Here is a 19,495-nt window from a genome sequence, read left to right on the forward strand (position 1 = left end):
TAAACAAAAGAAAAATTATGACTAGTCTAATTTGCAGCACTTGGCCTTTAAAAATCATTAGTAACTCTTCAGTCATGGCAGTAGGAGAAATAACTTTCAAAAGAGTTTAGAAGCCTTTTGGTCTTTTTTTTCTGCTTTAAAATCTATTTGAGTTTTAAAGTATCTCTGAAAATTTTTCTCAGTCCCCAATGTTACAAATATTGCTGCTGCTGTTGAGCAGGAGTGCTTTCATAGCAGCTAAACTAGGTGGTGGTTTCCCGTTGTAGTCTCACCAGAAAGAGGAGAGAGGAGTGGAGGAAAGCTGCCCGTCTTGGACTGCAGTTAATGCCCACGACACAGCTCCTTGTTGAGCACTTGTAGGAAAGAAAATGCAGGTCTTTACACTGTGTTTTGTCTAAACTTCCTAGATACATCCTTTCTCAAAACAAAAAGGATTGTTTTACTAAGGCCCATCTTTACAAACCGTATGAAAGACAGGGCCTAAATTGCGAAGTGCTCCCTGCCTGGAATATCCCTTAAAAATCCCTGCGGAATGCTGCCCTTCCATTACACATTAGCGTTGGCGTCGGTAGCTGCATGCACACACGGCGACGTGCACAAAGGGCAAATACTTAGAAGCAGGTAAAGTCTTTTCTTTCGTGGAATTCAACGCTAAGTCATAAATTGTGTTTTAGCCACGGCTCTCGTGGGTTGTTCAGATTTGCACCGAGCCGGGCGCGGGTCCGAGCGCGCCGAGCCCGAGCGCCCGCACCCAGCTGCACTGAAAGCAGGTAGAGGCACTTCCTGCAGGCAGAATTCACCAGAGAAAGGGAGTTTGCCTCTGATCTCCTTCAAAAACCAATCAGGCCGGATCAGCCAGGCGTTGATTCTCCCTCCGTCCCTCCTACACCTTTTCCAGAGGCCCAATGGCCTTGTCCCTTTGGGAGATTGACTAGAGTCACATGAGCTGCACCAAGGGCAGGTAACTCAGGAGAGGGGAAGGGGAAGAGGGAAGGAAAAAAAAAAAAGAGAGAGAGAGAGAGAAAAAAAAGCACCCAAGCCCAGACTGAGCTTCTGCCATGATGTCAGAGGGGAAGAAACCCACAGCTTGCTAATTTCACCTCCCAATCGGCCCCGGGAAGGAGATCACCGGGAACAGGTAGAGATGGGAGCTTTCTTTCTCCATGTTTTTTTTTTTTTTCCTCAAACACCCAACCTCCTAAATAGCTCTTTCTCTCCTCTTTATATTGTGACTTCTCGTTCGCTTCTTTTCCCTTTGATTACTTGGAGGTAGGGGGTGAGCCTTGTGGGATTTTTTTGGTTTTATTTTTTTTTTCTTGTTTGTTAGTGTGTCTTTCTTTTGCTTTTTTTTTTCCTCTCTTTTTTTTTTTTTTTGACCTCTGCTTTTGATTGTAGTTGTTTCCCCCTGTGGTCATGACGGCTTCGCACAGTGACTCTTTGGTGGTGTTGTTTGGGGCAACAGCTGGTGCATATGGGGCTAAACTGGGTTCGGATGAGAGGGAACTAATTCTCTTGGTGTGGCAAGTTGTGGATCTACAGAACAAGAAGGTATGGCTTCGATATCCGGGGCGAGGGCGCGTTGCCCGGCGCGGGGTGAGCGGGCTCTCCCGGGCGCTCGCCGCCCGCCCGGAGCCGTCTGTTCATTTCACAAATGCACCGAGGGCGGGGAGGGCGCGGGGCCGTGCCCGGGGGGCATTCCCTGCCCGGGGGGCATTCCCTGCCCGGGGGGCATTCCCTGCCCGGGGGGCTCGCTCGGGAGGCTCCTTTTTTGTTCAGTCTCGAGGGAAAGAGTAACTTTTAAAGAAAGTTTGGCCGCTTCCACACCCCACTGCCCCGTCCGCCTTAAATCATGTGCAGCTTCGAGGATGTCTATGGACTTTTGAAGCTTTAAAACAAAAAGCTGCCCCGGGTGGCTCCGAGCGTGCTCGCTTCCCTGGGAGCCGGCTCACGGTCACCGTTGGACCCTTTGGGCCTGCTTTTTGTTTGTTTAACCAATGTTTGGATAACCTTTAAGAGAATATTGACTTCTTTTAATTCTTAGGCCAACCTAAAAGTCATCTCTAGTATTTTTTTTCTCCCCAAAAGCCCTATCATAAATAACCCCCTAGAGATGAAGGGCTTTGATAAAACAAACAAGACTATCAATTTCATTCGTTGATTCACAAAACTGCCTTAATATTAAGTGATCTTCCCTTTGTACGTAACAATTCCCGCAAAAGTCGGTGCTAACTGCAAAAGGCCTCCCATGAAAATGGGCTTGGATACTCTGAAGCAGAGAGCGTGGCTCTCCGGGGTGGGAGGGAGAGAAACCGCGGCCAAAGGTCTCGGTTTGTGAAATAGACAAATGCGTTTTCTCCTGGCATTTATCGGGAGGTGATACTGCACCTTTCTGATTTTTCTGCAGTCTCAACACAATGCCATAAAGAGCTATTTCGATTGTTCCTCACTTTTGTTTATAATTTCTTGAATGTTTTTAGGTAGGGACGCTACACAAATCCCTGGTGAAAGCAGACAACTTGGACTTAAGTGACCAGTGTCGCGAAGTCAGTGGCTTAACACCAGAGGGACTGGGCAAAGCTGAACCACTGGACCGGGTTCTTCAACAGGTGAGGTGCTGCTTTTGGGAGCAGGGGATCTTCAGGGTGAAGCCTGTGAATGAAATTTAATGGATTTGAAAAAGGAAACAGACTTTAGTTTTGTCCTTCACCTTGAAATCACTAGCAAGTTTTCAGGCTTGTTTTTAAGCTAACCCAAAAGAGACCTGAACCATTTGAAATGGGAACTCCATAATTCTGAAGCAGTTATGTATGATACTAGAGTATTTGAGCTGATGCTATGAGTCCTTGGAAGATCTGACTTCTGTTTTTTTTGATGGGTCTACTTTTATTCCAAGTTTTTCTTAACCTTTGAAAGAGTAGGCCAGTAAGAGTACTGATTAATAAAGCAGTGCTAATCAAACTTACAAGCTTCACATGATATGTTCCAGTCTACAGGTTCACTGCTCTAATGTGTATTGAAAACTTTCTCATTTATTATTCTTAAAATCAGCTGAAATATTCAAAATCTTTCATGTAACATCAGACATGCTTGCTGTGTATCACTCTTTTGCAGATGAGATTAATGAGTGGATTATAAAATGATTTGGTTTGATTTTTTTCTGATGTCTGTGGCTGTGATGTTCTTTGACTCATTTAATATCACACTGAGACAGTAAATCTAAAATTTGTATGATGCTTACAGCTTAAGAGGACTTAAGACACTTGAAAAAATTTAGTTCAAATAATGTACACATAATGCAGTTCCCGAAAGTTTGCTTGCTTTGACTGCCCTTTCTATGCACAAAATGTGCTTGAATGGAAAAATACAATAGTACATTTTTGTGTAACATATAAACCTGCCTTTCCACACCTTGTCTGAATCATTCGTAGGTGTGTTTCAGCAAGAAACTTGCTTAGGCAGTAGAACAGGTTCATGTTGCTGTAATTTCTGGTGACACAGATAACTTGGCAGACTTGGTCCTAACCCTCTTTGATACTGCATGGTTAACACTACACTCTGGAGTGTCTTTGAACACGTAACTTCTATGTGGCTTAAAATCTGTCAGCATTGGCATTTGTTCTACTTGCATTTGTTTTGCTGGAGTCCAAGAGGTGATTTTTTTTTTTTTTTTTTTTTTTTAAAGCTCCATAATAACCCCTGAGAAAATGTGCAGCTGCAGGTTTGATCTTGTCCCAGATCTTGCACTAAAGACATCTGGAACAGCTTAGCCTAGTACACTCTTTTTACCTTTATAACAGACACACTTTAATTATACCCAATACTTTATGAGAGATCGTATCTTATTGCTGTAAATTGCACTCTAGGTGGGTCTGCTTTAGCAAATAAAAGGAAATACTACCTTTGTGTGTAGGTGGGTAGAGACTCTTGAAAAACAACAATTTTTTTCCTTTTTGTTTGCATATCTATGCAACTAAGTAATGATTTTGCTGTTAATTGTTGGATGCCAGTTGTGATGTGGCCAGTTCCATCATAAGCCTGCTGGAACACACCTTACCTAAACTCTTCTCCCTTCCCCTCTGTGTCCTGACTCCTGTGGGAGTTAGGAAAGAATTAATTCAACTTCCCACTTGCAGTTCTGGCAAAAAGCAAAACTCCATATTCTTTAGCAGTAAATCCTTTTCTGCATTTTTGAAGAGAAGTCCACTGGATATTTTAATTGCATCATGTATTTTAAGAATGAGTTGGGTGACAACACAAACAGTGTGTTTTTTCTTTCTCAGTTAACAGTTTGATTAGCAAAAGCAACTGGTAGTTGAAGTGGTTATATGAAAAGGAGGAGGAAAAGGAAGTAGACCTGTACCTTGATTTGAGATAATGTTATAGAGTACGTGAAATTAGCTTTCCACACCCCGCCTGGATTGTGGTAGAAAATTGATGATGCAGCTGAAAATTGCTCACCTTAGCACATATCTCAATCATGTAAATGAAAGTTTTGGTGTCTGCTTCTGTTTTTTTTTTTTTGTCTTGGGTTCCCAGTCTCTAGACATAGAGGAAAGTAAGAACCACTGAGCACAAATCCATTGTAACTTTTATCCATGCTTCAGAGGGCTCTTTCAACTTCAAACATTCTGTGGTTCTGAATCAGTGATTTGTAGCTGGTAAACAGTAGATCAGCTTCTGTGGGTCTGGAGTTATTCCCCTGACCACAGAAAGTCTCCTTCCATTGCTGTATAGTTCACTTTGCAGCAATGATGGGGTCTACCAAAGGCTTGTAATCTGTGCTCAAGTCTTTACTCTGCTTTAAACAGGCACTTCATCAAATGATGCATCACTTTAATTTTACTTAATATTCTTAAAATGTTGCATCTTGCACAGCTTACTACTTGAGTTTGTCTTAAGAAATAATCTGAAATAGGGTTCCTTATCAATAAGTTTTGGTTGTTGTAATTTTACAAGGTTCTGAAGCACACTGCCCCCAGATAACCAAGCTGTTTGCTGCAGCAGATGCTCTGTATATTTTGTTGCAAGGTTTTTAATACTGTACTTGTCCAGGGTAAGAAGCATTTGATTCCAGAGGTACTACTGCAGTTATGGGATCCATCTGTACTTTCTCACAGGTGATGGGCAGTGTTGTGATAGCTTTCCTTTGTGGGGGGTGGAGTATGTACAAACGTCAGGGAAATAGCTACCTGAAGTTATAAAACGTGCTGTGTCCTTTGGGAGCACCTTGCTTGATGTATTTCATTCAAAATGGCATTAATAACTTACCTCTGTGAGTTCACCATTCAGTAATGGTGAACTCACAGCTGCCGAGATGTTGCAAAATGCTACTGAGTGGAGAAATGAGGATTTTTATTTAACAAAGTAAGTGGGAGATCTCTTGTTCAAGTGTGTATTTGGAACTCTCTTGAGCCTGTGATCTAAGCCTCTAAACATGCATCAGTTACACTACTTACCAAGGGGAATAGTTTCCTTCCTGCATGACTGGGACGTTCTTGCCAGGTTTCATTGTTCAGATCCTCATCACAGGATTGGCTTATTTAGTGTGTTATTTATATTTTTCTAGTTAACTGCTGTATCTTTATAGTTTCCCACTTTGCAAGCTTTTAAGGGAGAGCAATTATTCTCAGGTTGCTCCCTAAAACCTTGCAGGAATGGAACCTTGCTTTTAAAGAGCAAAACCAAAATGGACTTTGCCTTTCTCTCAGCTCCATTTCTGTCATCAAAAAGCTGACATCCTCATGTGCTTCTCTGATTGTAGCCATGGGGGTTCCAAGTTAAAGATCCCATATGAAGTTGAAAGTATTGTGGATCTTTTAATCCCTCCCATACAGAAAACCTGGCTGAATCAGCATGACTTGCCTTAAGACATGTTGCTTTCCTTTTGTAAGGCAGTATTTGCATGTCTTCCTGAAAAAGGATAAGTCTAAGAAGAGCTAATAATTTTGGAGAACTGTCTGCAGTATTTAGCTGTAATTACCATCTTTCTTTGAACGATATACATAAAAAGGGAGACATTCTCATGTGAGACCCAGCTTTGCTTTTGGACCTACTAAAAACATTCAACTTTAATCTATGGATTGACATTAAAATATTAAAAATTTTTGTAAAAGACTCTCCTAGTCTTGCTGATTGAATATATTGAATCAAATACACCAGTGAATAATTTGATTCATATTCTTATACAGAGACAGACAAAGCTGGGCCTTTCCCCCCACTACATTCCCCTAAATAATGCTCAAATTGAAAATACTGAGTGGTTGCTAATTTATTAGGTGATAGCAAATTGCCAGTTCCTTCGAGCATGTTTGGATGCCTATTGATCATCCAGCTGAGCTGCAGGTGCAATTTATTTTCAGCAAATTCAGCAAGAAAGAAGCTGGTTAAATGAGCTTTTGGAAACAAATCGGATGGGGGGAGAGGTTGAAGAACTCCTGAATTCCTCTAACCTGATAAACCGGTTACAACCCTTTTTTTAAGAGAAACTTGTTCTGCAGCTTCTTCTTCACAAAGTGCTCACAGAAAGCTTTCTTCGCTCCCTTGCCAGCTGTCACATCTTCATTTTGGAGAAATGATTTTTAAAAATTTATTTTTAATATACCTCTCCGTCTTCAAACCAGAAAAAAATATGAAAATGTAGGATGACTTTTATTTTTTTGAGTCTTACGACTGGTCTTCCAACTTCAGATTATTTGTTGACTGCATCACCTCAATAAAACTTCTAACAGAGTTTGGAATATTTTCTGGGTCTGACTTCTGACGGTTTGGAGCAGGTGTTTGGCAAACCTTTGGCAAGTGTTACTAGACGGGCTCTTCTTTCCACAACAAACAGGGTGTCATTTCACAAGATTTGGCTTCAGCAGTGAAGCCAGCTTCTCCCCTGGCCCTACACCAGACTTTGCCATCTTTTTGTTGTGTCAGTAAAACCCTTTGTGAAGCTGTGCTGCAAACAGGATCACTGAAATGAGCAGATGGGGTGGGAACTTAAAACTGCTTTTCTGTCCAAGCTCACATCCTGTGAAACTACACCCTTTGGTTGTGTTTTCATGATCCAACATGTTTGATGGCGATACCAGCTTAAGCTGTTTCTGCCCTTGAACGTTTCAGTGGCACCTTTCACCGAGGCAGGTGCTGCTGCATGGCCCTCCCTCCTGCATTCTGCCAGTACAAAAGCCTTTGGGGCTGCAGATTGAACCGGAGCAGGGCACTGCTCTGAGTTCATGGCAGTTCTGCTTTGGAGTGGTTCTGCCTGATGCACATGTGGTGGCAGATTAGGAAGTTTTCTCAAGGGCAGCTGTAGCACCAAGGTGTGGGTGAAAGAAGGGTAACATTTTAAGACAGGGCACTGAGCAATTTCTGTGAAACTGTGGCCTTGGTTTGGCTCCAGCAGTGAGTGATGAGGATTTCCTGATAGACACAAGGGCCTTCAGGTTGTTAGGGTAGGTAAGTGATAAGATTCCTGCTCTTACAGGAGGGCTGAGTGTCCTTGTGCAGGTAGCCCTTATGTAGAGTTTTCACATTTATTAACATCCAATAGATACCTATTTTCATTGATAAATGTAGATGAGGATTGGTTAAATTATGTTTCATACTCCTTTTTGGAATATCATCAGTATTTACTGTGTGGAATTAAGGATGTGCTAATGCTTCCTGTAGCTGTAGGATGCTGCAGTGTGGATTTTTTTTGGGTTTTTTAACTATGGCTAACAGTTTTTTCCAGGACCTTAGTTACAAATCTATTGCTGATGGCCTAGATAAACTCCTTTTCTCTTCACAAATTCTCAGCACTACCCAGCTCTTTAACCCATTACATTATTATTGAAACTAATTGAAACAAATCTGTTCCCTCAAAAAGCCCCGAAAAGACTTCTTAGCTTAAACAGTACTTTTGTTATGTATATTATATATATATATATGTGTGTGTGTGTGTATACAGAAATATACATATGTAGATCATGTGAATCCATTTGTTATTGGCAGCACTTATGTTCTGTTATGTCATGTGGAAAAGCAGTGACCTTACCTTCTCCAAAGGCTGCAATACTTTTATCTGAATTCCTCAAGTATTCACTATAGGAAATAGGAAGGTTTCCTTGCTTTATTTCTGTGTTTAGGGAAGTTTCACTTCTGAATGATCAGAGAATTGGATAAAATAATTTGTCTAAAGCTGCATATTCTTTTCCTTATAGGCATAAAAGTGTGGTAACTTTGGCAAGCTGAGCTATCTTCTCTTAAAACCAGAAGTGTCAATATTAATGAGAAGTGAATAATTCAGCCCAAAGGTTTGAGGATATGAGTAGGCTTTTTTGTGATAGCATATGTTGTTACATTTTCTGGTGAAGTTGAACAGTAAGAATTTAGTATCAAGTCTGGGATTAGCATATATGGACAAATAAACTTTACTGTGAGCTTGCAGAACAGCATGAGGTGCCTGTCTTCACAGGGAGTGATGTGCCATGTTTGTAAACTGTGTCACTAATACATTTGGATGTTTCCACAGCTATAATATGTCTGAGTACTTGAATTTCTCTTGAAATTGTTCTTGCAGGTTTTTTTCTAACATCATTGAAAGATGGCAAAATAGAGGGTGGAAGCATTTTAGTACAAAGACTGTTGGATTGCATGATCCTCAGAGACTTTGAACTTCTTTCCTCTACCTAGCTCTAAATAGATACTAAAAAAAATCACTGGAAATGTATTAATGAATTATTGTTGGGGTATTTGAAAGTGGCTGAGGAATAAATGAAGCACAAAGGATTTTAACGTGTAGATGTGGCATTTAGCAACATGGTTTAGTGGTCAGCCTGGTGCTGTCAGGTTAATGGTAGGACTCAATGATCTTTTCCAAACTAAATGATTCTATGATTTGTATTCTATTATTTTGGCAGTAATTATATGTGCAGTGCTTCTGTCTGTTTTTGCTGTTAACATGGAAGCAGCTTAGAAAACTTTGTGTGGATTTCTCAGCATTGTCTGCAAACTTGTGCTGTTTCTCTCTTCCTCTGGTAGCATTTTGAAAGGGTTTCACTCTTCCTCAATCTGTATGTTAGTTTACTTGATATTTCCCCCCCCCCCTTTTAATAAACCAACACTCTTCAGTTATGTATGAAGATCTTGGGTAGCTGAGTGCTGCCAAATGAGGGCAATGTCTCTGTCAATCTGTTGCAGCACTGCTTTGCAGTGTTGTGGCCAGAACTAAAAATGCTGATTAAATATTAATTTTTTGCATCATAATGTCAACTCTGTCTCATTTTATAATTTCTGTGGTTAAAAGTTGAAATTTTTTATCTCTTAATTAGAAACAAAACCAGTAATTCTCCCTCATGTTCCTGTCTTTGCCATCTCCTATCTGCTCTGGAGAAGCTTTTTTGTTTCCTGCAGAGATATCATGTTGTTTTCTGTTGGCTACAATCTTATTCCAATAGGAGGGGGGAAATACTGATGCTCTGAAAGACACCTTGACATGTGTTCTAGGAGAGTCTTGAGTCAGAAGTCATGTTTGTTCTACAAACCATGTTTCATTGCTTTGCTCTGATAAATCTGTGGTGATGTTCTTTAAACTGTTCACAACTTGCTCTAGTGTACTTCTACATAATAACCTCTGTTCTTGCTTTGTTCACAAACAGCTGCTTTGCTTATTTGTCCCTCATTTATTAAATCCACATGCTGTGAAGGTAGATATGAATTATGGGATAAATATTAAGCAAAAGGTATTGGGAACTGAAATTCAAATGATCACCCCTTGTGATGAGAGACAAAACAAAACAACTAAAACCAACTCTCTCACTTCCCCCAAACCTCTATTTCAAAATATTTTTGTTTCTCTTTCCTCCTGCTGCCTTTCTTTGTAGAGCTGCAATGGGCAGAGTGTGGCAAAAAAGGATTGAGAAATGGATATTTTATTAACATTAAAATATTTGTTAGAAATGTAAGGTTAAGAAACAGTTGTATTCCTTTTTGCAAAAACTTGGCTCCTGTGATGATTTTGGACACCTGTTAGCTTAAAATTAAAGGTTCTGTTACTAGAGCTCTAGGACAGTCTCTGAATTTTCTTATCATTCTTATTGAATTCATACGAAAACTTAATCAGTGATGTTTCCATTCTCTGGCTCTTATTCTAGAGAAATGTAAGCTTGTGCTTTAACATTACAATGAGCTGTGTTGAAATTAATTCTGCTATAACTTCTGTAAAGAAGTTTACTTGCCTGGTAAGTAAGTCTGTTGCAGTGAATTGCACTAAGAGGAAAGTAGAACTATAGTAATGTTACTTGAAAAATAAAAGTGGAAGTTTTGCTGTGTAGCCAGACCTTATTGTAGCTGAAAGTTGATTTAAGTTAACTTTGCAGCTTAAGAAATGCACAAGATGTACAACACACCAATCCTCTTGAATCAAATACCATTGGATTGGAGGGGGATCATGAAAGATACAGAGTTGGAAATACATAATTGTCACAGGAATATGACTGTGACAGAGTTTTGCAGTTTGCTTGATTGATAACTTGAGTGTCTCAGTGCTATTTCTTACAACAGAATTAAAATGACACAGGACTTCATCTTGTTGTAGAGCATGTGAGCACCTTGTCAATATGAAGTGCAGAAGAAAACTGCTGTTCTTGTGGTTATGCTTAAAGAAACAAAAGAAAATATAAATCAACACCCTTTCTCTATAAGTCTCAGATGCTAAGATTTGATCACAAGAATCTGTGACTTGCTTCACATTCAGACAAACTCATGTCAAGCCTTTTGGTCACAAGAAACTCTCTTTGGAAGGAGTAAGTTACCTGAAAGGGAGGATGCAGTTCTGTAAGAGGAAGCAACATCCAAATAGTGTAACCATTGTTCTGTGTTGGGCAGGTCTGAATCCCTTGGAAGGCCAAGTGTAAATTTTGATCTTACTCAGTTGTGAACTGCTAAAATCATATCTCTAAAAATTTCTTACTGTCATTTTTGCTTATGAGTCATTACCAATTCTTGATGCTTGCCCTAATCTGTGACTTGAAAGTTTGAGAGATTGAAGGCAAATTGATTTAGGGATCCAATTCCACTTGTCCTCTATGTATTTGTGAAAGCATGTTTGTACAAGAAAGGGAACACTCCCCCATTTACAAAGCAAAGCAGAGTCAATTTAAGAAATTTGACTTTTGCTGATATTTGTAAGGGTTTGATAAAGAATCAGTTGGATTCTTTTATAAGCAAAGATACTTCATAGATTTCAAGGCTGTTGTTCAGGAAAATCTATGCTTATGGTGTTCTTACAGTACAAGTTTAATAGAGAGGCAGGAGTGTGAGAAAATCATGCAGGAAACTGGGTTGTAGATGACAAGTGTATCTTCACTCTTTTGGTGTTGCCTCATCTTTTTACTGTGTCTGTGTATTACTACAAAAAAAACTTGAGAAACAATCTACTAGAAAAAAAGTTTTAATTTTGCAGGCATTAGCTATTCTCCTACAACTGGTTAAGCCTGCACTACAAACAATGAGGTAGTGTTGAGTAAATAGAGCAGTACCAAGCATTACAGTCAATAGAGCCAGTGCTAAAGATCACATTGCTAATGAAAGTTTGTCCTTGAAACAGAGGTGAGTGGGAGTGGGGGAGGTATAGAACACTGAGAGAGAGCTTGTGCTTATATCAAGACTTTGGGAAATGCTGCAGTCATGGCATTAATTAAAACCTAGAGTTTGGAAAGTATGTTCAACCTTGTCTTTCAGGCTATAATGACTTGTTCTGTGAGCTGAGCTGATAGCAAGCAGCCCGTGAGGACTGTGAGGCACCATTGTAAACCTGCTTGAAATGTAGGTAAAAGGTTGACAGAGTAGGGATTTTTTTGTGTTAGTAGTATTCAGAATTTTCTTTTTGCTTAAAATCAGACTTATGAATAATCTGTGCCAACAAATGATCTTGTATTTTGCAAGACATGTATATTTTTGTGTTATTTTGTTGGTTTTGATAGCTGTGGCCTCTTTCACACAGATTAATTTAAAGTGAAAACATAGTTTATCTCAGTAAGTGTTTCTTTATTTAGCAGTTTACTGACACATAATGTAGTAGTAAAACAAGTCCACAAACTCTGAAATTCTTATGTTGCTTGGCTGGGGAGCTTTATCTTACACAATGCTAACTTCAAGTAGCTTATTTGTGGAGTACTCTGCATATTTCAACACTCTCTTATTAAAACAGGTTGTGCTTTTGAAGATAAAAGCCTGTGACCTGATTGCTGTGACATTCAGATGGCCTGAGCCATGGTCTTGCCTTTTATGCTTAATGCATTACTTGAATTAGATGCTGTAGATACCATAGCTGGAAAGCATGCAAATAATCTGGTGTTTCAAACTTCCATCTAAGAAATAATTAATCAAAAATGGTCATTAAATGCTCAAGTGGCATGGCTTGGACAGATCTTTGTCATGGCAGAAGGCTAGATGTTTGCATTCTTTCCTAGGAAGAATTAAAGCATTTAGTTAGCTATTGTTTACTTTGCTGCACAAAGACCCAGGTCCAATTAAAATGAACCACAGAAAGAAATAATGTGGAAGTTTCATCTTTAAAACAGTTTACCACAGCCCTGAGTAACAATGGTTTGTTTTCTATGCTCCACAGAGTGTCACTGGACAGAAAAACCATGACAATTGTTGCTCTGTTTCTGTATTTCATGTTCCACCTGTTGCTGAACAACTCTAAACAAACTTATTTTTATGCAGGAAGTTAGCTGTAGGTTACTCTTACCAGCTAAGTTTAAAGTTGCCAGTCCCTCTATTGATTCTGAAGGAGTAGAATGAATTTTAAAGGAGTTTTCTCTGTTTTATTGAGTGGAAGGATGCAGTAAACTTGAAGAATACCTTCAATTTCCCCCCCTTGAGGTTTTGCAGTAATTATAAGAGGTGTCTGTAGGCCTTTTTCTCTTGAGAGACTTTTGGTGACCTGTGAGGTGACAACAAAGAGGAGGACAAGGTGGTATTATTTCCTGTAACTTCAGCTTTTGAAAAAAGTAAAAAATAAAAGTGAATATCATAAATACACTCAAAAACATATTTTTGTGTTTTTCAACTATAACTTCTTTTGAAGATTTGTGATTGGAATTTCATAGCAGAACCCCAAGCTTAGGATAGCTGAGACCCTGCTGTCACCTTTTGCTCACAGCATGAGTGGAAAAGAATTCATTTCTTTCTGTGAGAGAGGCAACAACAGGAATTTGTCTGTTTAAGCAGCTGGAGTAGAGGAAACTGCTTTGGAACAGCCAGAGAAGCAGCAGGGTGTGCAGCACCTGGTCTGGACCTCTGCTCAGGACAGAAGACAAAGTGACAGCAGATTACCTGGTAGTGAGAAGCAGCATAATGTGCTTGAGGAGAAGGCAGTCTCCAGTGCTTGAAGCTCAGTGCCACATCCTGCCTCTCCCTGAGACTTAGTAGGGTAACTTTGCTCTTGCACTTGCAAATTCCAAAGATGGATCTGGACTCTGACTGGTTTTGGCTATGTAATGTCTCTCTTGAGTACATTTGTAGTGGCCTTTGTGACTGATTAGTCCTTCTGTTATTTAATGTATTTTTCTAGGCCATCAAGAGGTATAAGGTGATATGTAACTTGACTGGTCATACTGAGCAAAATTAGATTCTCTGGCAAGCTGGAAATGGACCCCATGCTTTTGTCCAAGCTAGTCTGCAGTCACTAAATAATCTCAGGCATTAGTGTTCAGTAGAGCAAATAATTGCCTTCCTCCTAATAGGAGAAATCAACTGGCAATATTATTTTTGAACATTTCTAGTGAATGGACCTGGGCTGCCTCTGACATCCCCTGCATGTTTGCCCTGCAATCAATTAAAACCAAGGGGCAATTTCTTTTTCATGTTTATGTCTGAATGGTACCTAATTATGGTATTTTTATCACTTTTTACTAGAAGGGGAAGTTTATCCCTGTTTAGCTAGAAGGGGAAGTTATTTGTACCTTGTGGCTACACTGGGGCTTACACTTTTTTCTTTTTTTTTTCATGCAGCAATTTCAGCACAAGGTCACCATGTATCCATTATCAGCCATGTGGAATATCAGTTAACAGATGAACAAAGGCAAGGGCTTACTACAGGATTCTCTGTTTAAAAAGTTACCCAGCACAATAAAGGGTTATCATACTTGTAAATAGTGCTGAAACGCAGTCTGTGCACCTCCCAGTAGTATTGACATGCTTTAAATTCCTCCATTGCATGGATAAGGCTGACATTATCACACGGGTTGGAAGAGTGAAGGAGCAGAAGACTGCTCATGGAGAGTATTGTAAATAAATGTGAAACCCTCACGGGTGTAGGAACTGAGGCACAAAGTCCCAGTGAAAATATTTCCCTAGGCTGACATGTCATGGTATGTTGTGTGTGTGCAAGCTTTGTATACCAAAGCCATGGCTTGTTACTCCTGACTTTTCTCATGCCTTATTAGACCTTTAAGTCTTCAGACAACCTTCAGGATTCAGTGGTGCTCCAATCTTTCATATGTTTTAGTGGCAGACAGGATCTGGCTGCCTCTCAACTCTTGATCTCCTTCACTTCTCCCCATCCTGGAAAACTTGTCCTTTCCCAAACTCCCCCAGCCCCTCAGGCACACAGTGTGGTGCCATTGGTGTCTTGATCTGGTGGAGCTGCAGAGTGGGCAAAAGAGAGTCCAAGGTGGTGGGAGTCACACAACAGCTGAGGCTGGAAGGCACCTGTAGAGGTTGTCCAGCCCAAGCCCTGAAAAAAGGGACATTGAGCAGGCTGCCAAAGACCATGGCCATTTGGGTCTTTAATATCTTCAACGATGAAGAATCTGCAAAGTCTCTCAGCAGCCTCTTTCATTGTTCAGCTTCTGGAGATCTTCTTTCAGGAACCACACCTGAAACTGTATAATTGGGTTTGGGTGTTCTCTGGAATAAATTGTAGAGGACTTAGCATAAAATCGGGCTTTGAGGCAGCAACTGCAGTACCTTTTGCCTGTTGAAACAGAACTGGGAATAGAAAATCTTCAGCGAAACCTTTTTGAAGATTATCCTTTGTTTTCCATGCTGCTGTTAACTGAAAGAAGACTGATCATTGTTATATGCTCAATGCTACAAGCAAAGAATGACTCACACCAAAGGCCTGGAAGAGAGTCTAAAACTCTAATGTTGTGAATTGCAGTAATGTCTAATAAGAGATGATGAGATGATTTTTTTAAAATACAAGTTAGACTGGAAAACATCCATGGTTATAAACAGTATGGCTTTAGTCATAGGTTGCACAAAGGAGGTGTAAGCAGTGCACATTTATGTGCCTCAGACAAAACTTTTTTCTTCTCAGGGTAGTTTACAGACCTGTGGAGTCTTATTTTCACTTTCTCTAGAACAGTTTCATTTTAGCAATATGAGGGGGTTTTAAGCTCAAGGGAATATATCAGAATGTAAGTCCTAAGTGAGCCAAAATAACTTTTCTTTTAAGCTATTCCTGAAAGTTTCCTTTTTAATAATGACCAAAAGCTATCATTCCTGAAAAAGTTTTATTGTCAGGGATTTTGTTTGTTTTGGTAGTTTTTGCTTTGTTTTGTTTGCTTGATTTTTTTGCAAAACACTAATCTAGAATGCTAAACCTGTTCAAAGTCTTTTGACAGGCTTTAAGCCAAAAGAATTATCATCTGTCTCATTTCTCCAATTTTGACTGGACCAGATATGATCTGTTCATCTGCAATCACCAAATTGTAAACTCTGGGCAATTTAGTAACATCCTGTTGATACTACTGATTTGAAACCAGATCCCTACACTGTGAGGACCACTCTTTGTGTAAAGAATATTGATAAATATAACTCAAATTTTTACTTGAAAATAGATTCAAGTCTAGCTTAAGTGTGCACTGCAAGCCAAGCTGTTTTCTGGATTTTTATGTTACATTTTTGCATGGCATTCCAGACCTGCTTAAACTGCAAGGATGCCTTTAATTCTGAAGCTCTGTGAATGATTTTGTCTTGTCTTAGCTGTGATAGGTCAGCAGGGCCAAAAGAAGCAAAACAGAAATTCTGTGCATGACTAAAGGAAAAGATCCTGTTTTAAAGGCTAACTAGGAGCTGCTGGAAATCTGATGCATAAGGGGTAGCTGAATTTTTTGTTACTCCTCAGAGGTGATTTGAAGAGAGAATCCCCCATAGTGCCATGGTGTTTTAGAAATGGTTCCATTTGACAGCATGGGTGCATTCTGTGGCTGAATCATCTCAGTATTTAATTACCATGCCAGGCACAGATACAGCACAGATGCAGTGGCCTTTCTCAAGGATGACAGTTATTTTTAGTAAGGGAAATGAGACTATCCAAATAGACAGATGTTTATTCTAGTTTTTTTGTGCATCATAACTGTAGAAAAAGCCTAATGAAGGATCTTCTTGTTTCTCCAAGATCTACATCTTAGCTCAGCTATATTTAAGGCAACATGAAGGGGGCTGTTATTTTAGTCCCTTGAGATTCATCTGTAAAAAACACAGCAGCTTGTGCTGGCTTTCATCCAGCTTTGCTGCTGGCAAAACATGTCTCTTCAATCTCTTTGTACTCTCAGCTACATGACCAAATCCTGTTTAGCCAGTTTTTCAAACTGGTGTTCAAAGTCTCTCCTTCCCTCTCACCACCTTTTCTCTAAGAGCTGTTTTAGGTTTCATGGAGGCAAGTATACAGAGCAGCTTGTTTGATTCTTCCTCTTCCCTCTGTTCAGTTTTTAATCTTGGTGTGGAACTATTGAACATATTCCTTTAAATAAGGAATGAATCATCAGAGCTTTGCTGGAGAGACTGAGCTGGTGGAATAAGCAAGAAATGTGGAGGATGATGTTAATAGACTGGTTCTTGCAGTCAAAATGAGGTTGCAAGATGCAAAGAGGTAATTAACAGTGTGTAAGTGCTGTGGAAGGAGCAGATGAGCAGGGCAGACAGGGTGTGTGAGCTTGGTGGGGGCAGCATTGAGGTGGGGCAGCTTTGCCTGCTGGAGTGGGGGCGTGCTTGGACGGCAGCATGAAGGTGAATGACAGCAGCTAAATAGCTGAGATGGATTTTATTAGTGGAGTGAAGGAGATGGGGATGGAATTTATGAAATGACAGAGTTGTGGACAGGTTGTTCAACATGTGAGACAGAAAGAGGTAATGTAAATCTGGTGCTGGTCTTAACTTGTCCTTTGCTTGCTCCATTTGGGTGGGTGCCGGTTCAAGGCTGTCTTTTGAAATGCTGCCTGAAATTTGTGGTGCAAGAAAGGAGGCTGAAGATGGCTTTTCCTGGGCAATGCTGAATTGCTTAACTGGTGTGGCTTGCTGTGCTGAATAGTGTGGCTTTACAAACACATCTGCCCTAGCTTATTTCACACGTTTGACACATGTGTTGCATGTATCTATTGCCTGAAGTACTTGAGGGTCCAGTGTAATCTATAGCAGCAGGAGCTGGTCCACAGCTATGCCTTTCATACTCAGCCTCTGCAGAATCAGGAGACATCTCCTGTGATCTTCAGGTTGATGTCAAATATCTGTCATTCCTCTGGTGCTATTTTGCCCTGTGCTCTGATCCTGAGTGAATCTTCCCATTGACTCTGCTACCCCCTCCTCTCCTCAGCTAACCCATGCCATAGCTGAGCTGGTTTGGATAACAAAGATTGCTTATGTCTCCTGACTATTCTTCCCACAGTCTTCTTGCCCTCTTCCAGAGCAGTACACCCCAAAGTTTGAAACAGGCTGTTTTTAAAATAGAAGTTTCTAAATAAGCTCCCAGCAAGGTCTGCCAACCTTGTGGCAGTTTATCTAAGGCACTTTAAGCTGCTGGCATTTGGTAAGAAAAGTAGAGTATTGTTTTGACATGTTGATTGTTCCATTGGAAAGGAGTTTGCAATGTTGAATGTTATCACTGACATTTAATAAATATGCAGTGCAAATACTTACACTTGGTAAAAATAAAAACAAATGCTGATCCTTGGGAGTTCTTTAAACCTTAGTACACTTGGAATTCTGGGCTTATCAGTGTCCTTATGCAATATTTTACTACTCTGGCATCTTCTCAGTACTGGCTTCTGAAAATATCTGTGTTGTCTTTTCAGCTGTAGCTTGTGTGGGAAACACCACCTGGAAAAAATGTGAATATTTCAGTGCAAGTCTTGATTTTTACTAATGTGACTTACACCATTTGACCTGAGCATTTCCTCCCTTGTGCAAACATTTTTCTCCTTTAGTTTTCTAACTTGATGAAGTATTTTTTTATCTACAGTTCTTACATTTTGTATGTACAGCAGGAGGCTGCTTACATTTGCTGCTTTCTTCAAATTGTGTGGATTAGATTTCTCCTTGTATCTGATCAAAATTGCTTCCTAACTGCACCCTGTATTAGCTCTTGAGCATCTTCAGTAACACAGGGTACAAAGTTGAAGGTTTGAGGAGTGTTTTATTGCTGTTCATCAGGAAAACTGCTTCCTTTCAGCAAGAATCCCTGTGCACCCCCTCTGGAGGCTGATTCCTATCACCATTTCCAACCCCTTTTTACAAATATTTGCTCTTTACTGTGCCCATTAGTTAAAAACAAACAAACAAAAAGAAAAAAAACCCACCAAAACAAAACCAACCAACCAAAAAACCACCAAAAAAAAAAAAAAACCCCAACCAAACAAAAAACTAGTAAGTTGCTGCATTTAGTAAGAAGGCATTTCTCATGTGTGTTATTGTGGTGAGAATATTTGTTGTTGGTCTGTGACTGTGGCTGTCCACAGAACTACTTTTCTGAAGTGGTTCCTCTGGAGTCCACTGGAATTTTCTTCTTTTTCTGTTGTTTACTCATCAACGGAGGTATTTTGAGCATTCTCAGATCTCAATTTTCTGACTTTAAATCATCTTTGAACAATAACTGGCTTTAAAGCCTCAGGTTCTTCAAGACTTCAGCTTGTGGTAGGACCACAACCTGTGGTAGCAACTGGGAGGAAACAGGCTTTGGGAATCTGCAAGTTTGGGTTGGTTGATTTTTAGTTAGTTATTTTGTCTGTGTGTTTGTTCTTTTTGTGTGTTTTGGTAGCGTGCAGAGAATTGCATTACAAAGGTTTTTGTTTTGGGTGGATATTCACTCTTCCTATAGTTTCAAATACTTCTCTGCTATTAACTTCACTTTAGAGATATGGCCATATCTATACCTGTAAATATATCTGCAAATGAAGCAACTTAACACAAAGTGCTGGGCTGAGTGCCCCTCAGTTCCCTGTTTTGATGTGTAGTACCCACTACTACAGGATTCTGAACTCAGAATGGCAGTGGAACTCTGTTCAGCTGCCCAAGCCTAGAAAAGGGCCTGGATTGGTTTGAGCAGTTATTTTGAAACAAAGCCTGGGAAATCATGTCTCTGCTCCTTCTAAATCATGTTCAGTACCTGTGTTTTCCCTTGTGGAGCCTTATCTTTGGGCTGCAGGTGCTGCAGCACTTGTTCACACTGCGTTCTGTGTAGCTGTGGGATCAGGTCATTAGGACATCATCTTTCCTGAGCAGAGACTGTAATGATGTA

General features: G+C 40.0%; 1 protein-coding gene across 6 annotated transcripts in view; it reads left to right on the plus strand.

Moving 5' to 3' along the window:
* The first annotated feature begins 808 nt into the window (after positions 1-808).
* Positions 809-19,495, plus strand: part of ESRP2 (epithelial splicing regulatory protein 2) — a 42,728-nt gene continuing 24,041 nt past the window's right edge. For 2 of the 6 annotated variants that reach the window (XM_064386781.1, XM_064386777.1), the window contains exons 1-3: positions 811-1,138; positions 1,396-1,548; positions 2,478-2,606. In XM_064386781.1, the coding sequence (XP_064242851.1) occupies positions 1,414-1,548; positions 2,478-2,606 (264 nt within the window). In that variant the 5' untranslated portion in view covers positions 811-1,138; positions 1,396-1,413. The other 4 variants (XM_064386780.1, XM_064386782.1, XM_064386779.1 and 1 more) reach the window with 4 other exon arrangements.

Source organism: Passer domesticus, chromosome 12 (genome assembly GCF_036417665.1).
Source record: "Passer domesticus isolate bPasDom1 chromosome 12, bPasDom1.hap1, whole genome shotgun sequence".
Classification (NCBI taxonomy): Eukaryota; Metazoa; Chordata; class Aves; order Passeriformes; family Passeridae; genus Passer; species Passer domesticus.